This window comes from Cebidichthys violaceus, unplaced genomic scaffold, assembly GCF_023349555.1.
Source record: "Cebidichthys violaceus isolate CVI_PGR_0920_01 unplaced genomic scaffold, fCebVio1.0.p SCAF_68, whole genome shotgun sequence".
Classification (NCBI taxonomy): Eukaryota; Metazoa; Chordata; class Actinopteri; order Perciformes; family Stichaeidae; genus Cebidichthys; species Cebidichthys violaceus.
The window spans coordinates 753,368-772,516 of NW_027176905.1; the positions used below are offsets into that span (position 1 = coordinate 753,368).

General features: G+C 38.4%; 2 protein-coding genes across 3 annotated transcripts in view; both read right to left on the minus strand.

The window, feature by feature from the left end:
• The window catches only part of arid3a (AT-rich interactive domain 3A), a 45,078-nt gene extending 36,592 nt beyond the window's left edge, over nt 1-8,486 (minus strand). The window contains exon 1 of the mRNA XM_068734910.1: nt 8,242-8,486. The gene's annotated coding sequence lies outside the window, so the exon portion shown is untranslated. The remainder of the gene's footprint in view (nt 1-8,241) is intronic.
• A 3,823-nt stretch (nt 8,487-12,309) lies between these two features.
• Nucleotides 12,310-18,704, minus strand: r3hdm4 (R3H domain containing 4). 2 transcript variants are annotated; one of them, XM_068734915.1, is made up of 8 exons: nt 18,529-18,704; nt 17,052-17,209; nt 16,731-16,852; nt 16,359-16,476; nt 16,196-16,281; nt 15,899-15,984; nt 14,960-15,015; nt 12,310-14,438 (listed from the first exon to the last, which is right to left on the minus strand). In XM_068734915.1, the coding sequence occupies exons 1-8, from the start codon at nt 18,564-18,566 to the stop codon at nt 14,335-14,337; spliced, it is 768 nt and encodes a 255-aa protein (XP_068591016.1). In that variant the 5' UTR covers nt 18,567-18,704; the 3' UTR covers nt 12,310-14,334. The 2 variants fall into 2 exon arrangements, with proteins under 2 accessions (XP_068591016.1, XP_068591017.1); XM_068734916.1 differs by lacking the exon at nt 12,310-14,438 and having other exon boundaries at nt 14,983-15,057.
• Nucleotides 18,705-19,149: the final 445 nt, after the last annotated feature.

Here is a 19,149-nt window from a genome sequence, read left to right on the forward strand (position 1 = left end):
CACCCTGCTTGCACCCTCTATCTTTGAGCAATACAGTGAATTCCTACCAGCATTCAGGACTTCTGCTCTATACACCACAGTTACCTCTGACCTCATGGGGAGGGCAGGGAGACATGAACAGACTATTGAACCTCAGGATATGACATGATCCCACATTGCAATAAAAATCTTTATACAGCATAGAAGACAGCTGACTAGGACCATTAGGGCTCATTGGCTGAAGGGAGACTGGTATGGGTGGCAGGGGACTCCATGTGGGGGGAGGGTGGAGCCAACGGGAAAGAAACTTCAACAGTTGGCTGAATAAAGGGTAAAGTAGAAACGACGAGAGCTAATGGGTTAATCCTCCTTTTTTTTCCAAACCCACATTTGAGAGGTAGAACATTGCAAGGTCTGAGCAAACAGGACAGAGTGATAAGAACGAGAGCTAAGGGTCTAACTCCAACAAGATAAAGAGACCCACACCGCCTCACATACATGCACGCATGTCTGTGAGGCTGTGTGGGTCTCTTGTGTACATGTATTCACACACAACATACAAGACTGGCTGCTTGCATAGACACATAGCCTGTTGAATGTACTCTAGAAAGAGCTTCAGAGCCTGCTAATGACACAATGCTTAGTACAGTGAATGTGCAGCAATTAATCGTTGTGGCCCTAAAATTCACACATGGTGATTCCATCATGTGTGCTACAAACTAGTATAGAAGTACTCATAGAGCAACACAGACATTAACACCAGAGTTTTTCCTCTGTAGGTTTGTTTCCATGTGTCAGTGCAGAAACATCTTGCCCTTCAACATTAGGAATAAAAGTAATTTCCTTGATGTACTGAAAGAACAAACCATTCTGCCTGATAAAGCTGTGTGGTCATTTTGAGATGAACCGGGTGTGAGACTGGGTATTTGAATGAACACCTCTCTGTCCTGCTTGACTGGAAAATAACAGCTTGATTCTTAAAGTGGTAACCCACATGTTGTTTTGTCTCCACCTCGGGTGCTATAAGCACTCTTTTGCTGGCGTTTCCTGTACTTCGCTCCCTAAAGATCACGTGTAAATCAGTTTGGGTGGTACTATTAATGTCTTCCTTGGAATTTCTGTTGATGTACGTGTTGCACTGTACTTTCTTTGACAAATTATCTTTTATGCTCATGCTAGACCTGTTTTGAATAAAAGACCAACTTGACTCGGAGTCTACAGATTATTTCTTACACAATCAGCTTCAGGGTACAGTAAATGTGTGGAGTGACGTCTGTTGTCAGGTTTATTATCATCGCTCAACACTTGTCATGCACCGTTTGTCAGTGTGTACTATACTGCAATGTTATGCAAAGTAGTGAAACAGGCTTTGTAGTGATGTTATCAACACATACACTCCTGGACAAATGTGATACTTCTCTGTTGATTTCTAAACCGTCATGGCGGCAGAAAGTCGGATATTATATTTTGTAAATGTAATTTTGTACTTAACTCCCTACATGTTAAGTGACCGTATTATAAAAGACAGTGAAGACCTCAGGGGAAAAAGACATGATCACAGCTCTTGCTAATACATTTAAAGGGGTATGAGGAGTAAATGTTATAACAGAAATTAGTGCCATGTGTCCAATGCTATGTTGTGAACCTGGCAAAAAGATTCAATTCACATACAGTCAAGATCTCACTGCGAGGCCAATGACTGACAGGGAAATGTCTCTGAAAAACTAATTGCTTCTTTAATTAAAGAGGTGAATAGAATTGAATAAAATGCCTTGACATTTCCTATATATTAAGATTTACTGCATACATTGTGTACTACATTCTATTTAATTGCAACAATATTTTATATCAAAATATATCTTATTTTGTTAAATATTTAAAGGGACATTGCAATTGAATCAAAATGTTGTTTTTAAATTGTTTGGTTGAAAGCATTAACTCTCCATGTAAACACTGGTTTGCATTGGATATGACAGAAGTGACTGCAGTAAAACCGTAGCCATTCATGATCCTTTCTACATAAAAAGGGGGAAAAAAGCATAAAAACAAGAAGTTGGTCAGTGGTGCTGGTCTTGATTATGTGTCCCTCACTCACATTCCTTGCAGTATTACCTCGCAAGGCAATAACACAGGCTCCATTGAGCCTCACTGCACCAACAACAAGATCATTGAGGAAGTGTCGAACAGGCTCGTCACGCACTTTCCACTGACCTCTTCTAGCGAGCAAAAGCAACACAGTGAGCCAAATCTGATTAGCCCCAGCTATGCCATAAATTAAGTGGGCATATAGCAAAAATAATCCAGTGATCCCCTTCTCAGCAGGGAAATCTGTGGCTATCTGTCAAGCAACAGGCCTCAGCTGGGCAAGCCAGAGAGGCTCAAAGTGATTTATAGCAACTGATGTTACAGCATGTATGATAAAAAGTCTGGATTCAAGTGTTTTCCACTTGGAAATGAGTGGAGGAAATGAAAGAAAAATGACCTATATCTGTGCTGGTAGATGGGAAATTTGAATTGCATGTATGCATTTGTCTGGTGCTCTTCTCTATAACACTTTACACAGAGTACAAAATTAGAAAAAAAAGCTACATTTCCTCTACTATCTAGATTAGTAGCAAGCAGCATTTATTGGTTGGTGTCTTTTCCACTTGTGTGTCCCACAATATGACAGGAACAAATACTTGTGGTATTAAAAACTACAAGTGGCACAACACATTTCCATGTGAGTTGAAATATAATATACAACATATATAGACAAGTACGTATATGACAGGACAGCCCACAGGGGAAACGTACAAAACATTTGAACTGTGCTATATGGAAGGACTTCCTCTAACAGCAGGAAAAGACATCAGACTTATAGTTTAATGGAAAAAAAAGTCCCTGCTGATTCAGCTAAAACGTCTGCTGGCATTTATGTCCACTGGTGGATATTGACCTCACTGTGCTATAGCTTCACGTGGCGACTGTAGTATTATGAGAGCAAGCATGAATCTCATTTGATGACAGCTCTGGTAGAGAAACACAGGCCACTCTAAAAGGAGGCAAAGATAGTCACTACTAAAGGACAACAATGACGTTAGTTTGTCTTACGTTTGACTTCCATGATACCTTTTGTTCCTTGTACTTCAATCAACACCTTTCTCACACAATCTTGATAGAGTACTGATTGTACTGGATTAGTTTTGTACAGTTGTCTCTGTACATTATAACTTGTTCTTGTATTACTCAATCTTATTGCTTCCTGTATTAGTGTTATCATGTGATGATTGTATAGGGGAAACTAATTCACTGCCTTAATGCCTCTACAACTTACATAAATGACAAATATCTTTCCTCATGTGAGCAGACTTTGACATAAAAACTGTGGTTCAGGAGGCTGCACGACGCTGCTCAACGCACTGCTATTTTAACTCTGAACTGACCGTGTGATGACAGTTCCTCTAGAGCAGGGAGGTGGGGTGGGGTCCCAAACTGGATTATCGTGTTGATTATATGGTGACTGTGCAGTCACGTCACTGCATTGTGATCTTTAACAATCAAGTCTTTTGTCTGCAGAGGGGCGATGCATGAGTGGAAATCTTAGATAAAGACCTCTGTGCATTGTACATGGAGACATCCAGAACAGCAACTGTCATGTCTGCGTTAAATGTGGATTATAATTTAATTATGCCTTCGCTCTGCCTAATAAAAAGCCATGAAGGATGCGTATCATTTGGCATGGATCTGATTAAATTAGCTTTTGATTGCTTGGGCAGGCTTCCAGCCAAAGCAAATGCTTCAGGTTTGATGGACATGCCAGCATGTTGCAGCTGTTTGCTGGTTTCCAGGCAGACAAGTACCAGGATAGATTGCGGTCAACCGCTGACTGAAAACACAAAGCCTACAACTGCACTAGCAGCTCAGTTCAGGAACTGCAGGGCATCCCAAAAGCTCAAACCCTTTCGTAGTCCGCTCTCTGCCTGCGTCACCGTCAGCCCTGCTGGGATTCCCCCGTGGCTCCGGCCCAAGCAGTGAAGTCAATTCTCCTGCATTTTTTGGCAGGATAACAGAGTTAAACCCCCACGTGCCGAACAGGCCCTTCAGAAATGTAGCTTTTGGCACAGGAACAGCTGAAAGCCAGCCAAGCCACGCTGCTTCAGGCTCCTTTAATGGCAGGGAAACGTGTGGTGTGGGCAGACAGCAGTCACTTTGAATGATACAATTTAGGCTGATATTTACAGGTGGGCTACTGCTGAAACATTCAAGTGACACAATAGGCCTTAAGGCAACGCCCACGCTCTCATAAGATAACACATAAAAACAGCCTTAACATTCCTGTGAAGGATTATAGTTTGATAATGAGACAACAAACAGGCGTCAGACCTGTCGGTCTTGTCTTTGCATGTTTGTCGGTCATTAATTTACAGCCACTAACCAGTTTAGGGGCCAACTGCTAGCGACTGCCGCTCACTCTGCCTCGATGCTCGGAGGCTAACTGAAGAGGCTATTGCAGCATATTACACTTGCTGCTTAAACATCCCTGGGCTGAGATTAGGGGTGTGTGGATTTGTGCTTATAAACTTTGAAATATAAGGCGACCTGAGTTGCTTTCAACACAGTCACATCAAACACTTGATTAGAGAAAAGGCCAGTTTACATGTCAAGAGAAGGAACTGTTCCAGTAACCAAGAGCACGCAACACCAAAACAACAAGACAAAAAGTAGAAATACACACCAAAGCTTTGAGAGGACAGGCATGGCCGACGGCCAAGCAGCAACACATATGTCAGCTGTGGCAAGACTGACGTCAAGCTGATATTTGATTTTCATTAAATGTGCACCTCTGATATGATGAAAAAAATCTGGTAATCCGGGCCTCAAATTAGGGCTGCAACTAATACTCATTTTCATGATGAATTTTTTATTTTTTTAATTATCCATAAATTTAGCTTCTAAACTGTAAAAAAATAAATAAAAATGTTCTAAATGTCAAGTAAAATTACTTTTGATTACTTGCTCCCTCTGCAGTCGTCAAACAGCCAAAGATTTTCAATTAAGAAAGTTGTAAAACTGAAAAAAGTAGCCAATCCTCACATTGGAAAAGCTGAAGTCAGCAAGTGTTGGGCATTTTAGCTTGATACATGATTGATGGTGATTGATTAGTAAAATCATTTCCAATTAGTTTTATGATGACCAACTTTTTCAACACTGCATTAGGTTTCTATAAATGTAATCTTTTTGAATACATTTTTTACAGTTACTTTCTAGTAATGTGTCAACTGTTACAGAAGCCTTTTCTTCATGACAAAACTTAGATATTAAGATAGTTATAACAATCTAAAATGTTTGCAAGATGACCACGGTGTGGCCATTTCCATACACTGAAACAGACTAATAACTTTAGAAGCCTGCGTTACATAATTACGGCAGCCTTTCAGCCTGCAAAGACACAATAGTCAAGATATAACGTCATGTCCGTCAAAGTCCTACAAAATATGGAACCACAATATAATTAAATTGACATAGGGCCAAGTCAAGGTATGCCATTTTTTCAACGTTTCCCTTTGATAAGAAACTACAGAGTCTCTACAGAAATACAACACATGCGTCCGTCAGATCTTCACATCAAGAGCAACAACAAGCATCTTTATGTAGACCTGGTTTCATAAAAAGGAGTGTTACTTATTATGGACAGCCTGCATTATGCAAAAGCAAAGGGAGGCCTTTTAAGACCTGAACTTTATCGCCGGCCATACGTTTCTAATCCACAATGAGCCAATCACAATGTAAACACCGCCCTCCACCCGCTCGCTGCAGCAGTATTTCTCTCCGTTGGAAACACTGAGCTGCTGCAGTTATGGCTTGTGTTGGCCCCAGGATACCATATGCCAGATTGGACCAAACAGATTAGTGGGACAATTAATGGTCAAGCCTCTGAAGTGATTGGAGGATGGTGGGGTGCAGGGTGCGAAACGGGCCTGGAAGAATTTCAGTGCTTAATAATTACATTGGCAAGCAGCAGGTGCCACAATTTATTTTCTTTTTCAACCACAACTTTGAGAAGCCACAATTTTTTCGAGTCCACTGTGCAATGAAATCACACCAGCAAATGATGGCTGGTTTCCTGGCAAAGTGGCCGGAAACAAGGTGCAGCTAAACTTGACCAGTATTCAAGCATTCGAGTTGGTCTGAAAATCCTTCTTTCTCCAGGAAACACTTTTCTTCATCGTGCTCCTGTCGATCAGATTTCTGGTGCAGGTTTCCAGGTTTCAAAATCTCATCTACATTTCATTACTGTGTTCCTGTCATCTCAGTTTCATATGAAACTGATGGGCCAATATATTGTATTCTTGTGATAAAAAGGCTGTGTTGTTTTCAAGTTCTCATCGTGACAAGGTGGGAAAGTGTCTGAAACCACATTGAGAAGAGACCAGAACAATGAAACTATCCACTGAAACCAGAATTTCTAACTGTTTTCAGAACATATATGTTTGAGGTCATTGAGACAAAGTACTATAGGAGGCTTTAAAGCCAAACCAGCTTCCTGTGCATGCGCTGCCCCAACCCCCACTACTTGGTGAGAAATTATCTAACACCAATCACAAAAACAGTCTGGTTTGGTTGTGGCTGTAAGGTTTGTTCGCTTGGTGTGTCCAACCAGACTGAAACAGTAAGAAGACCTACTGAGCCCTTTTTGAATCCCACCACCCGGCTGTAGTACTGAAAGCAGCTCATTGTGTCCATATCACTGCCCTGACATGTTGGACTTGTCTTGATCTCAGCCACTATCAGATGCTGACAGACTACTCTATCCACCAAATTCACCTTTGCCATTCACTTCCACAGAAATAACAACAATGTATGAGAAGGATTTCACCTCAGCTCTTGAACAGGCTGACATTTTGGGTATACCTCTTCCTTGGAAAATACAGCCCTGCCAAAAACCAACATTACCACAACATTACAACACCAGTACCAGTGGTGGAAGAAGTACTCAGATATATCATTCAATAAAACTAGCAAAACAGCAGTGAATAAATACTCTGTTATAAGTAAAAGTCATGCGAGTATTAGAATCAAAATACATAAAAATGACCAAAAGGAAAAGTAGGCTACTCATTATGCAGAACAGTTGTTTCAGAATAATACATATAATTTAAATGGATCACAATTATTGATGCATTTATATGTAAGCATCACTAAAATGTAAAGGTGGGGCCACATTTTATCAAATTTATATATCACTGGGTTTCTTAATCTACAGTAATAAATCATAACTCATATATTTATTTTATTTCTGTATAACTATCTACTCAGAATCTGAAACCAGTAGGCCAGTAACTACAGCTGTCAAATACATGGAGTAGAAAGTACAATATTTCCTCCACAAATATAAAAGTAAAGTAGCCGACAAGTACTTTTTATTTTACTATTAATGCGAGGAGTAAAAGCCTTAGATCCACTCATAAAGTCAACTTTAGCCCTGAACCAGCTTACTGTTTCTACATTTTACTACACCAAACTTTCTTAAAAGGCCCAATTGTAGATGCTGTCACATGAACTGGCTTTTTATCATCCACGTTAAGGGCGATGGGATGTAATGACGTGAAAGGATGTTTAATGACGTTGTGAAAAAAAAATGGTGGGTTCAAATTCTACAGGACGTGCCGCAACCATGAGCATTTAAATCATTTTAAAATCATTGTAATTAGCAATTGTGCAGACATATATTTTAAAGCAAACCCATTAGCAGTTGGTTTATCCGTTATTGGCCTCTAGCTAGCGCACCAGGTAACACTGTCAATAATCCGTTTATATTAACTCAAGTAGCCAAGTTATGGTGCTACATTTGTGACAGTATTTTGGTGTGAGCATGACATCAAGCGAACAATCGGACCGTTGAACAGTTTAGTAACAGTAACGTTAAATACCGATAACATTCACTCTGTTTTCGGTAAAACAGCTCGGGGTAACCGCCAGAAAACCTTTAAATAAAACCAAACACTCTTCTATTTGGTTTCATTACAACAAATAGTGCCAGTACACTACATTACGTTAGTTGTGTGACATATGGCAGGTGAGTGCATCCGCTACTTTAACAATAATGTACACTATCGATCAGGCGCTTTGATAACGTCGCATCGATTAAAAAAGCTGCGTCCTGTACGTGACGAGTGAACACACAGAGAAGCGGCAGAAAGAAGGAAGCCACGCGAACAACAATGATTCATTAGGCTGCAAAATAACGCAAATGAACAATAAAGATAAATATAAACTTACCACATCGGCTTCCGTTTGGTTTTTACACTCTTTGGAACCGGAAAAAAACATTCCTGTTTTCCCCGATTCTGAATCCAGTCTCCCCGCTTCGGTTACACATAGAGCAAAAAACACCAAAAAGAGGAAGAGGATAGGTGGCTCGTGTGTTTTTCAGCTACAAATGAAGTGTTTTCATGTGACTGCATGATATCCACGCATTCGGCTTTTGCGTGTGATTGTGTTTTCAGAGTTTGAGAAGCCGCAACGTTCAGTCAGACAGCCCGGAGAGAGAGAGGCGTGGAGAGACTCTCCGGTCTGCACAGTCAGATCATTGGTTGACAAACAATAATCAGATGCAAATTCCTAACCTCTGAATCAGTAGGGGCCAGCCCCCCCCCTCCAACCCACACACACACACACACACACACACACACACACACACACACACACACACACACACACACACACACACACACACACACACACACACACACACTCCACACCCCCAGAGAGCAGGGGATGTCTGTAAATGCAAGGGTGTGAACGGGTGTGAATTCAAAAGTGGGCTGGGAGTGGAGAAAAGAGGTGAAGATGCACTGTTAGAGGCCCTCCACACACCTGTTTGTACGGATTGTCAGCAAAAATTTATAAAATATGGTTCCCAACAAGTGTGTCACAAGATTATTAAGGCAATAAGAATGAAAAGGAACAGTTTCACAATGTATCATAGCTGAAATGTTTTAGTTGATAAGGATACAAATTATGAACTCTTTTGATAACGGATTAATCATCAATGTGAAAATAATTTTGTTGATGTGTGTAACTTAAAGAATGTGAAATAATCTGTAAAATTTCCAGTTTCTCAATTGTGAGGATTTTGGTCAGACAAAAATTGTTCCTTATTTTATGACATCATAAACCAATGCATTAATTGATTAACCAGCAAAATTATCTACAAATCTATCGATAAGGAAACTAGTCGTTAGTTGCAGCCCTACAATTATTTGTAGTTTATTTATTTCATTTTCTCTCATTTATTTTTTTAGTTTATTCTTAAGAAATACTTTCACCTCTTCGGGCCTCTAAAAATTCTTCAGATGAAATCAAGATAATAAGTCTGCAATATATGTATATTTTTATAATTGTGTAAAATGTAAACTATTGGCATGGAACTTGTGGTATAATTGTGTATTGTGTTTACATTTTCTCTTAGTGTTGTTTTTTGGTGACGGCCCCTTGGTGGAGAGCCCCTGTTCAGCACAACAGGGGGGCTGAATGGGATAATTATTTCTCTGTTTGGTATGAAAACTGCATAAACCAGTCTTTAAAGTAAAGCACAACTCAGTTAACTCAGTTATTAAACAAGCCTTTAGTATTACAGACTGTTAATGTTATGCTTTATTTTGTTTTACATAAACAGTGTAAATTAATGTCAGAAAGCTTCATAACATTCATTTTGAAAATATGAAGGCAATTTATTTAGTTGAGGGGAACTCACCTGAACACAACAGAATGTGAAAAAGCTCTAACAACCGCTGGTTCGGATGTTTATCAAAGTGAAACAATTAAAACCTGTTTTAAATGCTGAAAAAAATGCAGTCAACACATTTTATATAAGAGTTGATTTGGTGGCAAATGAGTTTCTCCACTAAGGATTAATAAAGCTTTTCTAATCTTATTATAGTTCAAAAATTAAAACTGCTTGGAGAACATATAGCAGGAAATACATGTTCAGAACATCTGTAATACAACAAAAACAATTAATTTAGACACTTTCCAGCTTAATCAAAGTAAGCCTGTATTTAGGTGTCACATATATGTGGAAGACAAGGACTATATATACATTTTATAGTAGTAAAACAAAGTAAACAAAGGATCGATCCATTCACAGACCATTTTAAAAAGAACATTCAGCCACAGTTAAATAAACTCACTGCTGGATATGGTCTGTTCTCTCCTCATCCCGCCAACTGTTGACAGCTTCTTAGCTGATTTTATAGTCGGAGTGTTGACTGGTCGGTAACTGGTTGCAGCTGCTTACTAAAATAAAGAGCGTGAGATATTAGAAACAGAAACATTATCCTGTCGCTGCCTCATCAGATGAAGTGCGATCCAAGAGAGAAGTGTGTTCGTTGCCCTGACACAGTGAGGATCAAACGGGCCTGGAGGGATTTTCACTCTTGATATCAAAATAATCAAACACTGACTGATGCGTGTAGTCAACACAGGAAATATACCACTATTATGTTGAGCAATAGAACATTGCTCAACTGTTTCCATGTAAACTTAGTGTTTGACTTTGTGTTTGACATGCAAATATTAAAATAGTTTGTTCTGTATATTTAAATAAGTCAGCCTCTTCACTTATCTGATACACAGGTTCACAACACAATGTGTTTGATTAATTTGTTTTCTTGAAATGACTATGATTAATAAATCTATATGATCATACATTTGAATGTTTCAGTTCATGATATCGAGCCAAATCCCTCTGAATATTTTTGTTTGAACTTAACACTTTTAAAAACTAGTTTTTTTAGGGTGTACACAAAATCAACACATCACACAAAAAGACTTAAAGGAGACATATAGTATATATATATATATATATATATATATATATATATATATATATATATATATATACTTGTAGTATATATAGACATATACTTGTTTACATGCTTTTTAATGTTCAAAATCTCTGTATTTGTCTCATACTGTCAGTCTGACAGCTGTGTTCACCGTCTGTCTGAAACACTCCTTTTTAGGGCATTTCAATGGAATTGTGTTGCTAGGCGATAGCTTGGGTCCATGTTCACTTCCTGTCAGCTGATCTCATTCACAAACACTTTCAACTGGAAATAAACTGAGACACATTTAGCACTGTTACATTTAAAACTGAAATGGTCTGTATTTTGTGATGTCACAACTGTAAGGAAGTCCTGACAATTGAAAGAAATTTAAATTTGTACAACATGGGACCTTTAAGAGATGCTGCAAAGTGAGCTGAACATGGATTAGCAGTATCTTTCAGCCCTACATACTATACGGTTGTTATTTCCATGTTGGCTAGTTTCTCTAACCAACATGGAAATCTTTGATTTTAGTCTCATGCCACTTTAAACTTCCACCCCACTACATTTCACAGGGAAATATTGTGTTGTATATTATAAACATACATTATTATATTTCTTTTCCACAACAATCATTTGACAGCTTTAGTTACTTTACAAATTAAGATTTCTGCACACAAAACATTGTGAAAGTGTCACTTTGGGCTCTGAAAACTTGCAACGGCATTTCTCACTATTTTAACAAGCTAAACAATCAAACAATTAACAGAGAAAATAAACATTAGTTGGAGTCACAGTCCTATACAAAATAGCGCCAACTAAAACAACTACAACAGTAAAATGATGCTTTTACATGAATGCATGCGTAATAAGAATCTAATGACATAATATATTAGTATAGCAGTCACAGGGGGCGTTTTTCTGCATTGAGTATGTTTACTTTAATTACACACTTAATGCAGAATGTACAATGTACATTTTTCTGAATATACTTTTACTAACAAAAGATTTTCAATGCAGGACTTGTGGTATTAGTACTTTTACTGAAGTAAAGCATCTGAATACATCCTCCACCACTGGTAATGGCCCATTTTCCTTTGTACTAGTACACCATCTAGTGGAAGCCCACTACTCTAGAAACTTTGTATTTCAGATAGTTTGAGAGGATCATGTGTAAATATTTTAATATTCACTCAACAATCTTTCTACAAATATTTTTTTTTTTTACCAGTTTTAGCTTAAATTCTTCAACTAATTTGTGCTACTGGTACTTCTATTTCATATTTTGTATAGTGGTTGTCACTTGATTAAAAATATGTGTTGAGTTACATGTTTTAGACTCAAATGTTAGTTCAGCCTCATTGCAAAAAAAGGTTTATGTTCATAAAACAGAGACCTTCTGCAGCTGTATAAATAAACACTCTAATATCACACCTTTACTTTTCATACTTCTGTACTTGAAAATCCGACATAGCTTTTAGCCTTTTGAAGTAAAAAGTACACAAAAGAGAAGACATATCTTAAACCCTTTAATAGATGCAGTGATAATTATAAATAGGTACTGTAGCACACACATACACGATATTTTAGTCTATAAAGCTTTCAGCCTATTTATGCTTTTTTAATCCATATGTTGGCACAGGTCAATCATCTGAGTTCATTTTTTTTAAAGCACAACTATGTCTACATGTATTTAAAAAGCCCATCTTGAAGAAAGTATACAGTACACAGTAAATTACACCATGTGAGATAAACAACGTGACATTCAGAGTGACGAGTTGAGAGCCTGAGAAATTGGATTTCCACACAAACACACAAACTTTGGTTGTTGACAAAATGCACCAACAGGTCAAGTTTTGTTATACTGCCATTGACAGTATCAAAAGAAAATCTGGGTTAAGGTTATTTTTTGTTGGATTCCCAAATCCAGTCAAGTAGAAATGCAGAAAAAAACCCACGTAGAAACTTGTATTCATAAGGCAGAAGAGCTGTTCCAGGGTTGTAAATGAAACATACCTGATAGTCAAAACTTGGCAGGTTTTTGCCATTAAAACACCTTAAATGTGGTTATTTTTTTTTTACCAATGTAACACATCTACTGCACATACAGTATACCGTTAACCCTAACAACATTATGTAAAAAAGAGTCTTTAAAAGAGGAAGTTGTGTGTTTTGTGTGAACTGAGTGAGCACTGTGCATGTAGTAAGAAACACATGAATAAATCTAGAAGTGCAGGGCTATGAGCAGTTTCTAACGACAGTATAGTTCCTATTCTTGTATTATTGATCATTGCTGGAGTAACATTTACACCTCGGCTGCACTAGTGTGAAAGCAGTACATCAGCAACCTGTGCCGACACTAGGTCTGCTCAGCCTCAGCGCTGCCATACAATCATGTACTTTAGCTTGTAAGTTGACCAAAAAACCTGACTCAGACAGTTTGGTTGGTTGAAATGTATCTTTCAGATGATTCAGGTGTAGACGAGGTGATGAGATCGGACAAAGCCAGCAGAGAGAAAACCCCCAAGAAATTGTACCTTAAGTGAGTTTTCTTCTCACACATATTACAGATATTACTTCCCAAGCATACCAACAGATATTTACTTCTTTACCTACGATGAGACGTGTCTGTGCATATAATGTAGAGAGATTATTAATATTCATACTTCACACCTCATCACTTACACAAATCCTACAGGCTAGTCCTTCAGGCAATGATGCATTTCCTGATGCACTCCTCTGTTTTAGCACTTCGCAAAATGTCATTCGTCATTAGCAACACAGCTAAGATCTGGTTTCAATTCAATTTTCCATTCGTTTTTGGATAATATTGTTTTTATAAAATAAATATTAAATATGAGATCCCCATCTAGTTCTCACAGCATACGAGGGGATGTTCCCATTACCATGAGTCATAATGAATCAATGTTCATGAAGAGACATATTTAGCAATAAATACTAAATACTAAAAAGTCATATTTAATGTCTAAACTTAATATGTGAAATTCTATCATATGCACCATAAAAAGGCACAGCGTGAATAAACTGTTTATAACCTGTTTACACTCTCTGCCTTAACTTAAAGCTCATAAATTAATTTTGACATAATGCTTTCACAATGCTCATGACAATTTGTTTTTGTATGAAATGAGTTAACTTAAAACGTGTTAAAGGGAATTCACTTCAATTCACTTCTGTTACCTAAATCAGACGGGTTATCCTCAAAGTTGTACTTTACTAGTCTAATGTACACGCGTTAAACTGTACTTTGAGCCGAACGCTAACATGCCAACAGTCAGCATGCTTACATGCTACCGTTTGTATGCGTGGGTTTACATACAGTCAATGAACTCTGACGTGTTTATGGGTCAAATGAATGGAAAATTTCCTACAGAAACCAGGGACCAACCAGAGAAAAAAAGGCATTTTCCAGCTGTATTTTTACCTACAAAACACATACAGAATGAACTACATTTCTCACAGCTCCTGCCTGCAGCAGAGCTGTGCGGAGGAAACAGGGAAACATGGCGTGGACCTTATCTCAGCTCATCTGCTCCAAGTAGGCCGACAGCAGAAGTGTAGGAGGTAAAAACTGTTCTTGTTTGTTCACCACTTCGGTCTGACGTGACCTGTTGTAGTCGGAGCCTGAGGGTCCAACCAACAAACAGGCATTTATTACTCTCATGTGACTGGAAAACATTAAGCAGGCTTTGTACCACCAGCAAGGCTGTGTAAACAGCATTATAAAAAGTAGCTTTAATTTCTATAAAAACATCTTGTTCAAAAAGCTTTTATACAACCACATACTGTTCTGTGGTTATGTCTCAAAGCTTTTGATGCTCGATATAACTTGAATGATGTTTCCTGCCAATGCTTTCCCCCAAAATTTCACCTTTTATGTGCCAAAATGAGAGAAAAAAATCTAAATAACCCACCACAGATATTCAATAGTAGCAAAATATTACTGCATTAATATAGAGAATTAATTCACCAAATATTTCACTGTAAAAAAATGTATTGAAGAGAATGATCTGCAATGCAGGCTGCACACAGATGGTCAAATTTGACTTTGACAAAATGTTGTCTAATGTTCAGATAACAATCATATTTAAGGTGGAAACATGCTGACTAGTATGATTTATATGTCTACATGTGTTTCCACTCACTTGCAGAGACGAGGTCCATATACTGGCAGATGGCGTGGAGCAGCAGTCTCTCAAAGCTGATTCACAAACAACAGAGACATGACTTTCCACTCCTCAGTCTTCTCCAACGACACATAGAAACAATCAAACAGTTTCCCAGCATAGATCAATAAAGCTCGTCTTTGACTGTATCTAACGCAAATTATTTTCTTCCCATCATGTTTTTCTCCAACTCTGTGTGTGGATCATAAAGGTTTCGTGTAATTTAATGTAATATAATAGTGAGGAAACTGTATGTTTGTCAGGTGGTAGGGACTTAAAAGTGCGTTAAAAAAAGGTTTGCAATACTATGAGACAGGATTTCATATCATCGTCCATAATGTAGCTGTTGGAATCAGATATGTGTGGCTACTTAACAAAAAAAAGAAAATCTACTGTGTGTGGACTGGAGGTCTCAGACCTACGATGAAAAACAATTAACATTTCAATTTTAAACAACAGAATTTTGAACTAATTCAATTCAATGTGGCTTTATTGGCATGAAAGTTTATCATATATAAAAACAAAGTATTAATATGTACCTTTTAAGAAATTTGTAGTATCACATAGAATGTAATTTAATAACAGTCAAAATATGAAAGCATAAAGGAGAATCAGAAGAGTTGATTATTAATTATTTACTTTAAAGTCAAATTTACTATGTACTTCCTAGCAGAGTATACCATGAATGACTAATGACATAATTAATTACATAGATGAGACCTGGACCCTGATAAGCACCATAAACTGGATAGATGAATAAACCAGAGAAAAAGTATTCATTAATTTAAAGTTTTGGCTACACTAACACTCGCTGACACTTTACCATTATGACAGCTTCCTTCTTGCAGCTAACAACAGTAAAACTCACACTTAATTGAAGACCTGTAGATACGCTGAATATGGAAAAAGGATTTGTACCTGCTGGCGAGGTTGGTTGTGTAAACTGAGTGAGGTTGATCGGTGAAGAAGCTCAGAAGGTTTTCCTCAAGGACTTCCAGTTTTCCCTGTGAGGAGAAAAACAAAAAAAGCAGGTGGAAGCTAAAAGGTTTGATCTCCACCACAATCATGTCTCCTCAAGCATGGTTTGTGCTCGTGCCAAATACTGAACGTCTGTGGGCTTCCTTGGGGCTGAGCCATGGTTGTGGTTAAACCTGTTTGCCATTGGCAAAAATCAGCACGTCATTGTTTTGTGTCTGTTGAAAAGATGTCACTCACCATGGGGATTTGTTTCCGTCTAAGAGTTGCTCGCAGCCTGCGATCGATTCTCTGGAAGCAGTCCTGAGCAGTGAAGGCAGGATATTCTGTGAAGACAGTCAGTGGCGTTCAGACTTACACTTAACAACCAGCTTCCAGGCGAGCACAGACTTGAGACGCTCACCATTCCTCTCGTCTTTGAGGGGCCTGTTGGCGTTTTTCTTCTTGGCCACCTCCTGCTCCAGCAGAGACAGCAGCCTCTCTTGCTCCTCGCCGGAGCAATTCATGAAGTCGTTCCATGGCTAAAAGAACAAGAGGAGGAGGATTCATAAACTAATACTTGTTTTACTGGGTGCTTTTTAGATGTTATCAAGATTTGATCAGCTCTTAAGTCTCTGGCATTTGTAAGAAGTTGAAAGGGTAAAATCTCCACTAAAACTCAAATGTCTTAAACGACTCTGTCTCGGTTAAGGTGGTCTAGACTACAGCACTGCCTCAGGCCACTTCTGCAGCATTAATGAGCGGTAAAGCTTAAGCCCAGTTTAAGTCCACTTACCTCTATGTAGTTTCCGTTGGTGCAGGCTTCAGTGAAGATGGACGGGATCGCTGGGTTACTGCACACTTCCAGATCATCTTTGGAGCACTCATCCCTCTCAAGAAGATTAGCAAGGAAGCGTGCTGATTTTCAGAGAAGAGAGAGATGGACAGTGTTGGTATATACGCAGAACATCATTGCCAGATTTATGAAGCAATAACGATTCAATGTAAATGCTTTTTTTTTTTTGTCCATTGTTGAAGGCACAAACAGGCCTGTCCGGCATTGTTCAGCTTGCAGTGGATGACAACTTATATATTTTGTCTTATAATAACAGCTTACTGTTCTCCTGTCGGCGGAGGCTCTTCTTGCCTTTGGCTCGGGGAATGAGGTCAGAGTTGCGGATGGCTTGGTTGATATAGAACTGCTTCTTTTTGCTGAGAGACACTCGCTTGGCTGGAGAGCTGGGCAGGGAGCTGCATTTACGCTCCTCTATCAGGCTGAGAAAACAGACGACAAGCGGTCAATTAAGTCACATAAATCCTGAAGGGAAAGGTACCGCTCCACAGGTCATATTCATTTGAATTGTCTCATGTTGTAGGGATGTAGAAATCCTTTTTGGGTGTTTCCACTTTCTCAAGCTGCTACAATAAACAGTGTAAAGTATATACAGAAACTAATGATTCAGCTGTGTTATACGTTTTGGTAGATCGAGTGATAGTGACAGGCACAGTACAGGAGAACATGCTTTTCATCAGTACACAAGATGTGGAAATAGACTTTTGTGTGACCTAATTTTCAGCCTTGTGGACCGGCTCTGGTCTTGTTTTTCAGTCTGAGAATGCTCTTTGAATTGGACAGTTTCTTGAGCATGCAGCATTTCAAAGTGTGACGGTGTAGTGTCTCAGGTATGAGGTGGATGCTGAGTAGCTTACTGTATTATTTCTGAACGCTATGCAGTATATCAACACAACATAATCTAAATTTGGCTGATTATCAAAGGGAAAGGAGAATATGCCAAACAGCTACAGTGGCTGTGAAAACAAGATGCTAAAACATTTGATGAGGGCTTTGCGTCGGATAGTTCTCCTTTACTGTACTACTTGTGTTTTATCACTGCTGTATGTTTAAATGGATGAGAAGAGGAAGGGCCTCCTGCAGGAGCTTCAGATGTAGGTCAGTGGGTGTTGTCTGCAGGACCGCTTCTGCTGGGTCTTCTGCCTGTGAGTTGCCATTTTTAGCCTGCAGGCTGTTGGCAACACCACAGCAGCATGAGATGTAACCTCTTCCTGAGTTAGTTAAATTTTTTCACAAAAAGATATTATACAATTTCACTTTGACATATAAACCCCAGTAAACCAGGCCGTGGCATTAATAGATTGTTTAGATATATATATGTACTTTTCTCTTCTGTAACTTTATGTTAGCAAGGAACTCTCTACATAATCTGAATAATATGTGTTGTTGGGAGCGTCAAGAGCAAAGCGTTATCAGCTCATTTGTTGGTAGAAACACTCGTGATTTCACTATGAATTCACAGACTAACCACCAACAACATATCCAGGTTAGCTAACGTCAGTTAACGTTAGCTGCCAGCTATTAAAAAAGGATAACAGAGAAAATTAAACATGGCGGCCTGTTAAAACCTGAATATAAACGTCAACCAAATTAGCAAGATTATCAAAGACAGCTAGCACGATTTAAAATCTAAAACGGTTCCCAACTCCAGACGTTGTAAAACGAACTGTTAAACGGTAGTTGCAATTCAAGCTAACGCTAAGTAGCCTGCTAACGTAACATACTCGTAATTGTCACTCACATATAATCCTGTTCTTCATTGTCTGTCAAAACTACCATTTTACTCAAGTAAAACAAACGACAAACAGCTAAACGCGGAATCGTAAAAGAATAAAGACAGTCGGGACTAAAGACTAAGGTTAACCGGTGAGTATGTTTGTCAGTTGGTTTAGTGAGCAGCTAGCTCCTCCTCGGCTGCTTGACACTGAACAACAGTGGCTGCTGTGACTATCTCCCACCACACACAAAGAGGGAGGAACAGAGCTCTGTCTGTTACATTTTGTACGGCTTTTAAACATGTAATCACATCAATATATTACTTTTATTTACTTATATTTAGCACATTTTTATGGAATGGATTTTCAGCAGCCCCCAAAAAATAAAAAAAAAATCAAGTTAGTATTTATTTATTTTAAGAAAAACATAAAACATTATAAAAACATTATTTTAATTTTTTTTTAATTTACAAGAGAAATTATGAGATACTTTAACACAACAGTCATAGAAGCAGCTCTTCATAGGCTACCCTACATTTGACATATAACGTTAAATGCATTGAAGACTACTTTAAATGTTTTTTCTAGTATGTTTTTTGTAGTGATTTTTTTTTTTGCTGGTAGAAATGGGCTTCCATACCTTTTAG

Coding starts and splice junctions, on each gene's coding strand:
- r3hdm4 (XM_068734915.1), bottom strand. CDS start 18,566: ATGGTAGTTTTGACAGACAATGAAGAACAGGATTATAT. Junction 16,477..16,730: donor CCAACGGAAACTACATAGAG/GTAAGTGGACTT, acceptor TTGTTCTTTTAG/CCATGGAACGACTTCATGAA. Junction 15,985..16,195: donor GACGGAAACAAATCCCCATG/GTGAGTGACATC, acceptor TTCTCCTCACAG/GGAAAACTGGAAGTCCTTGA.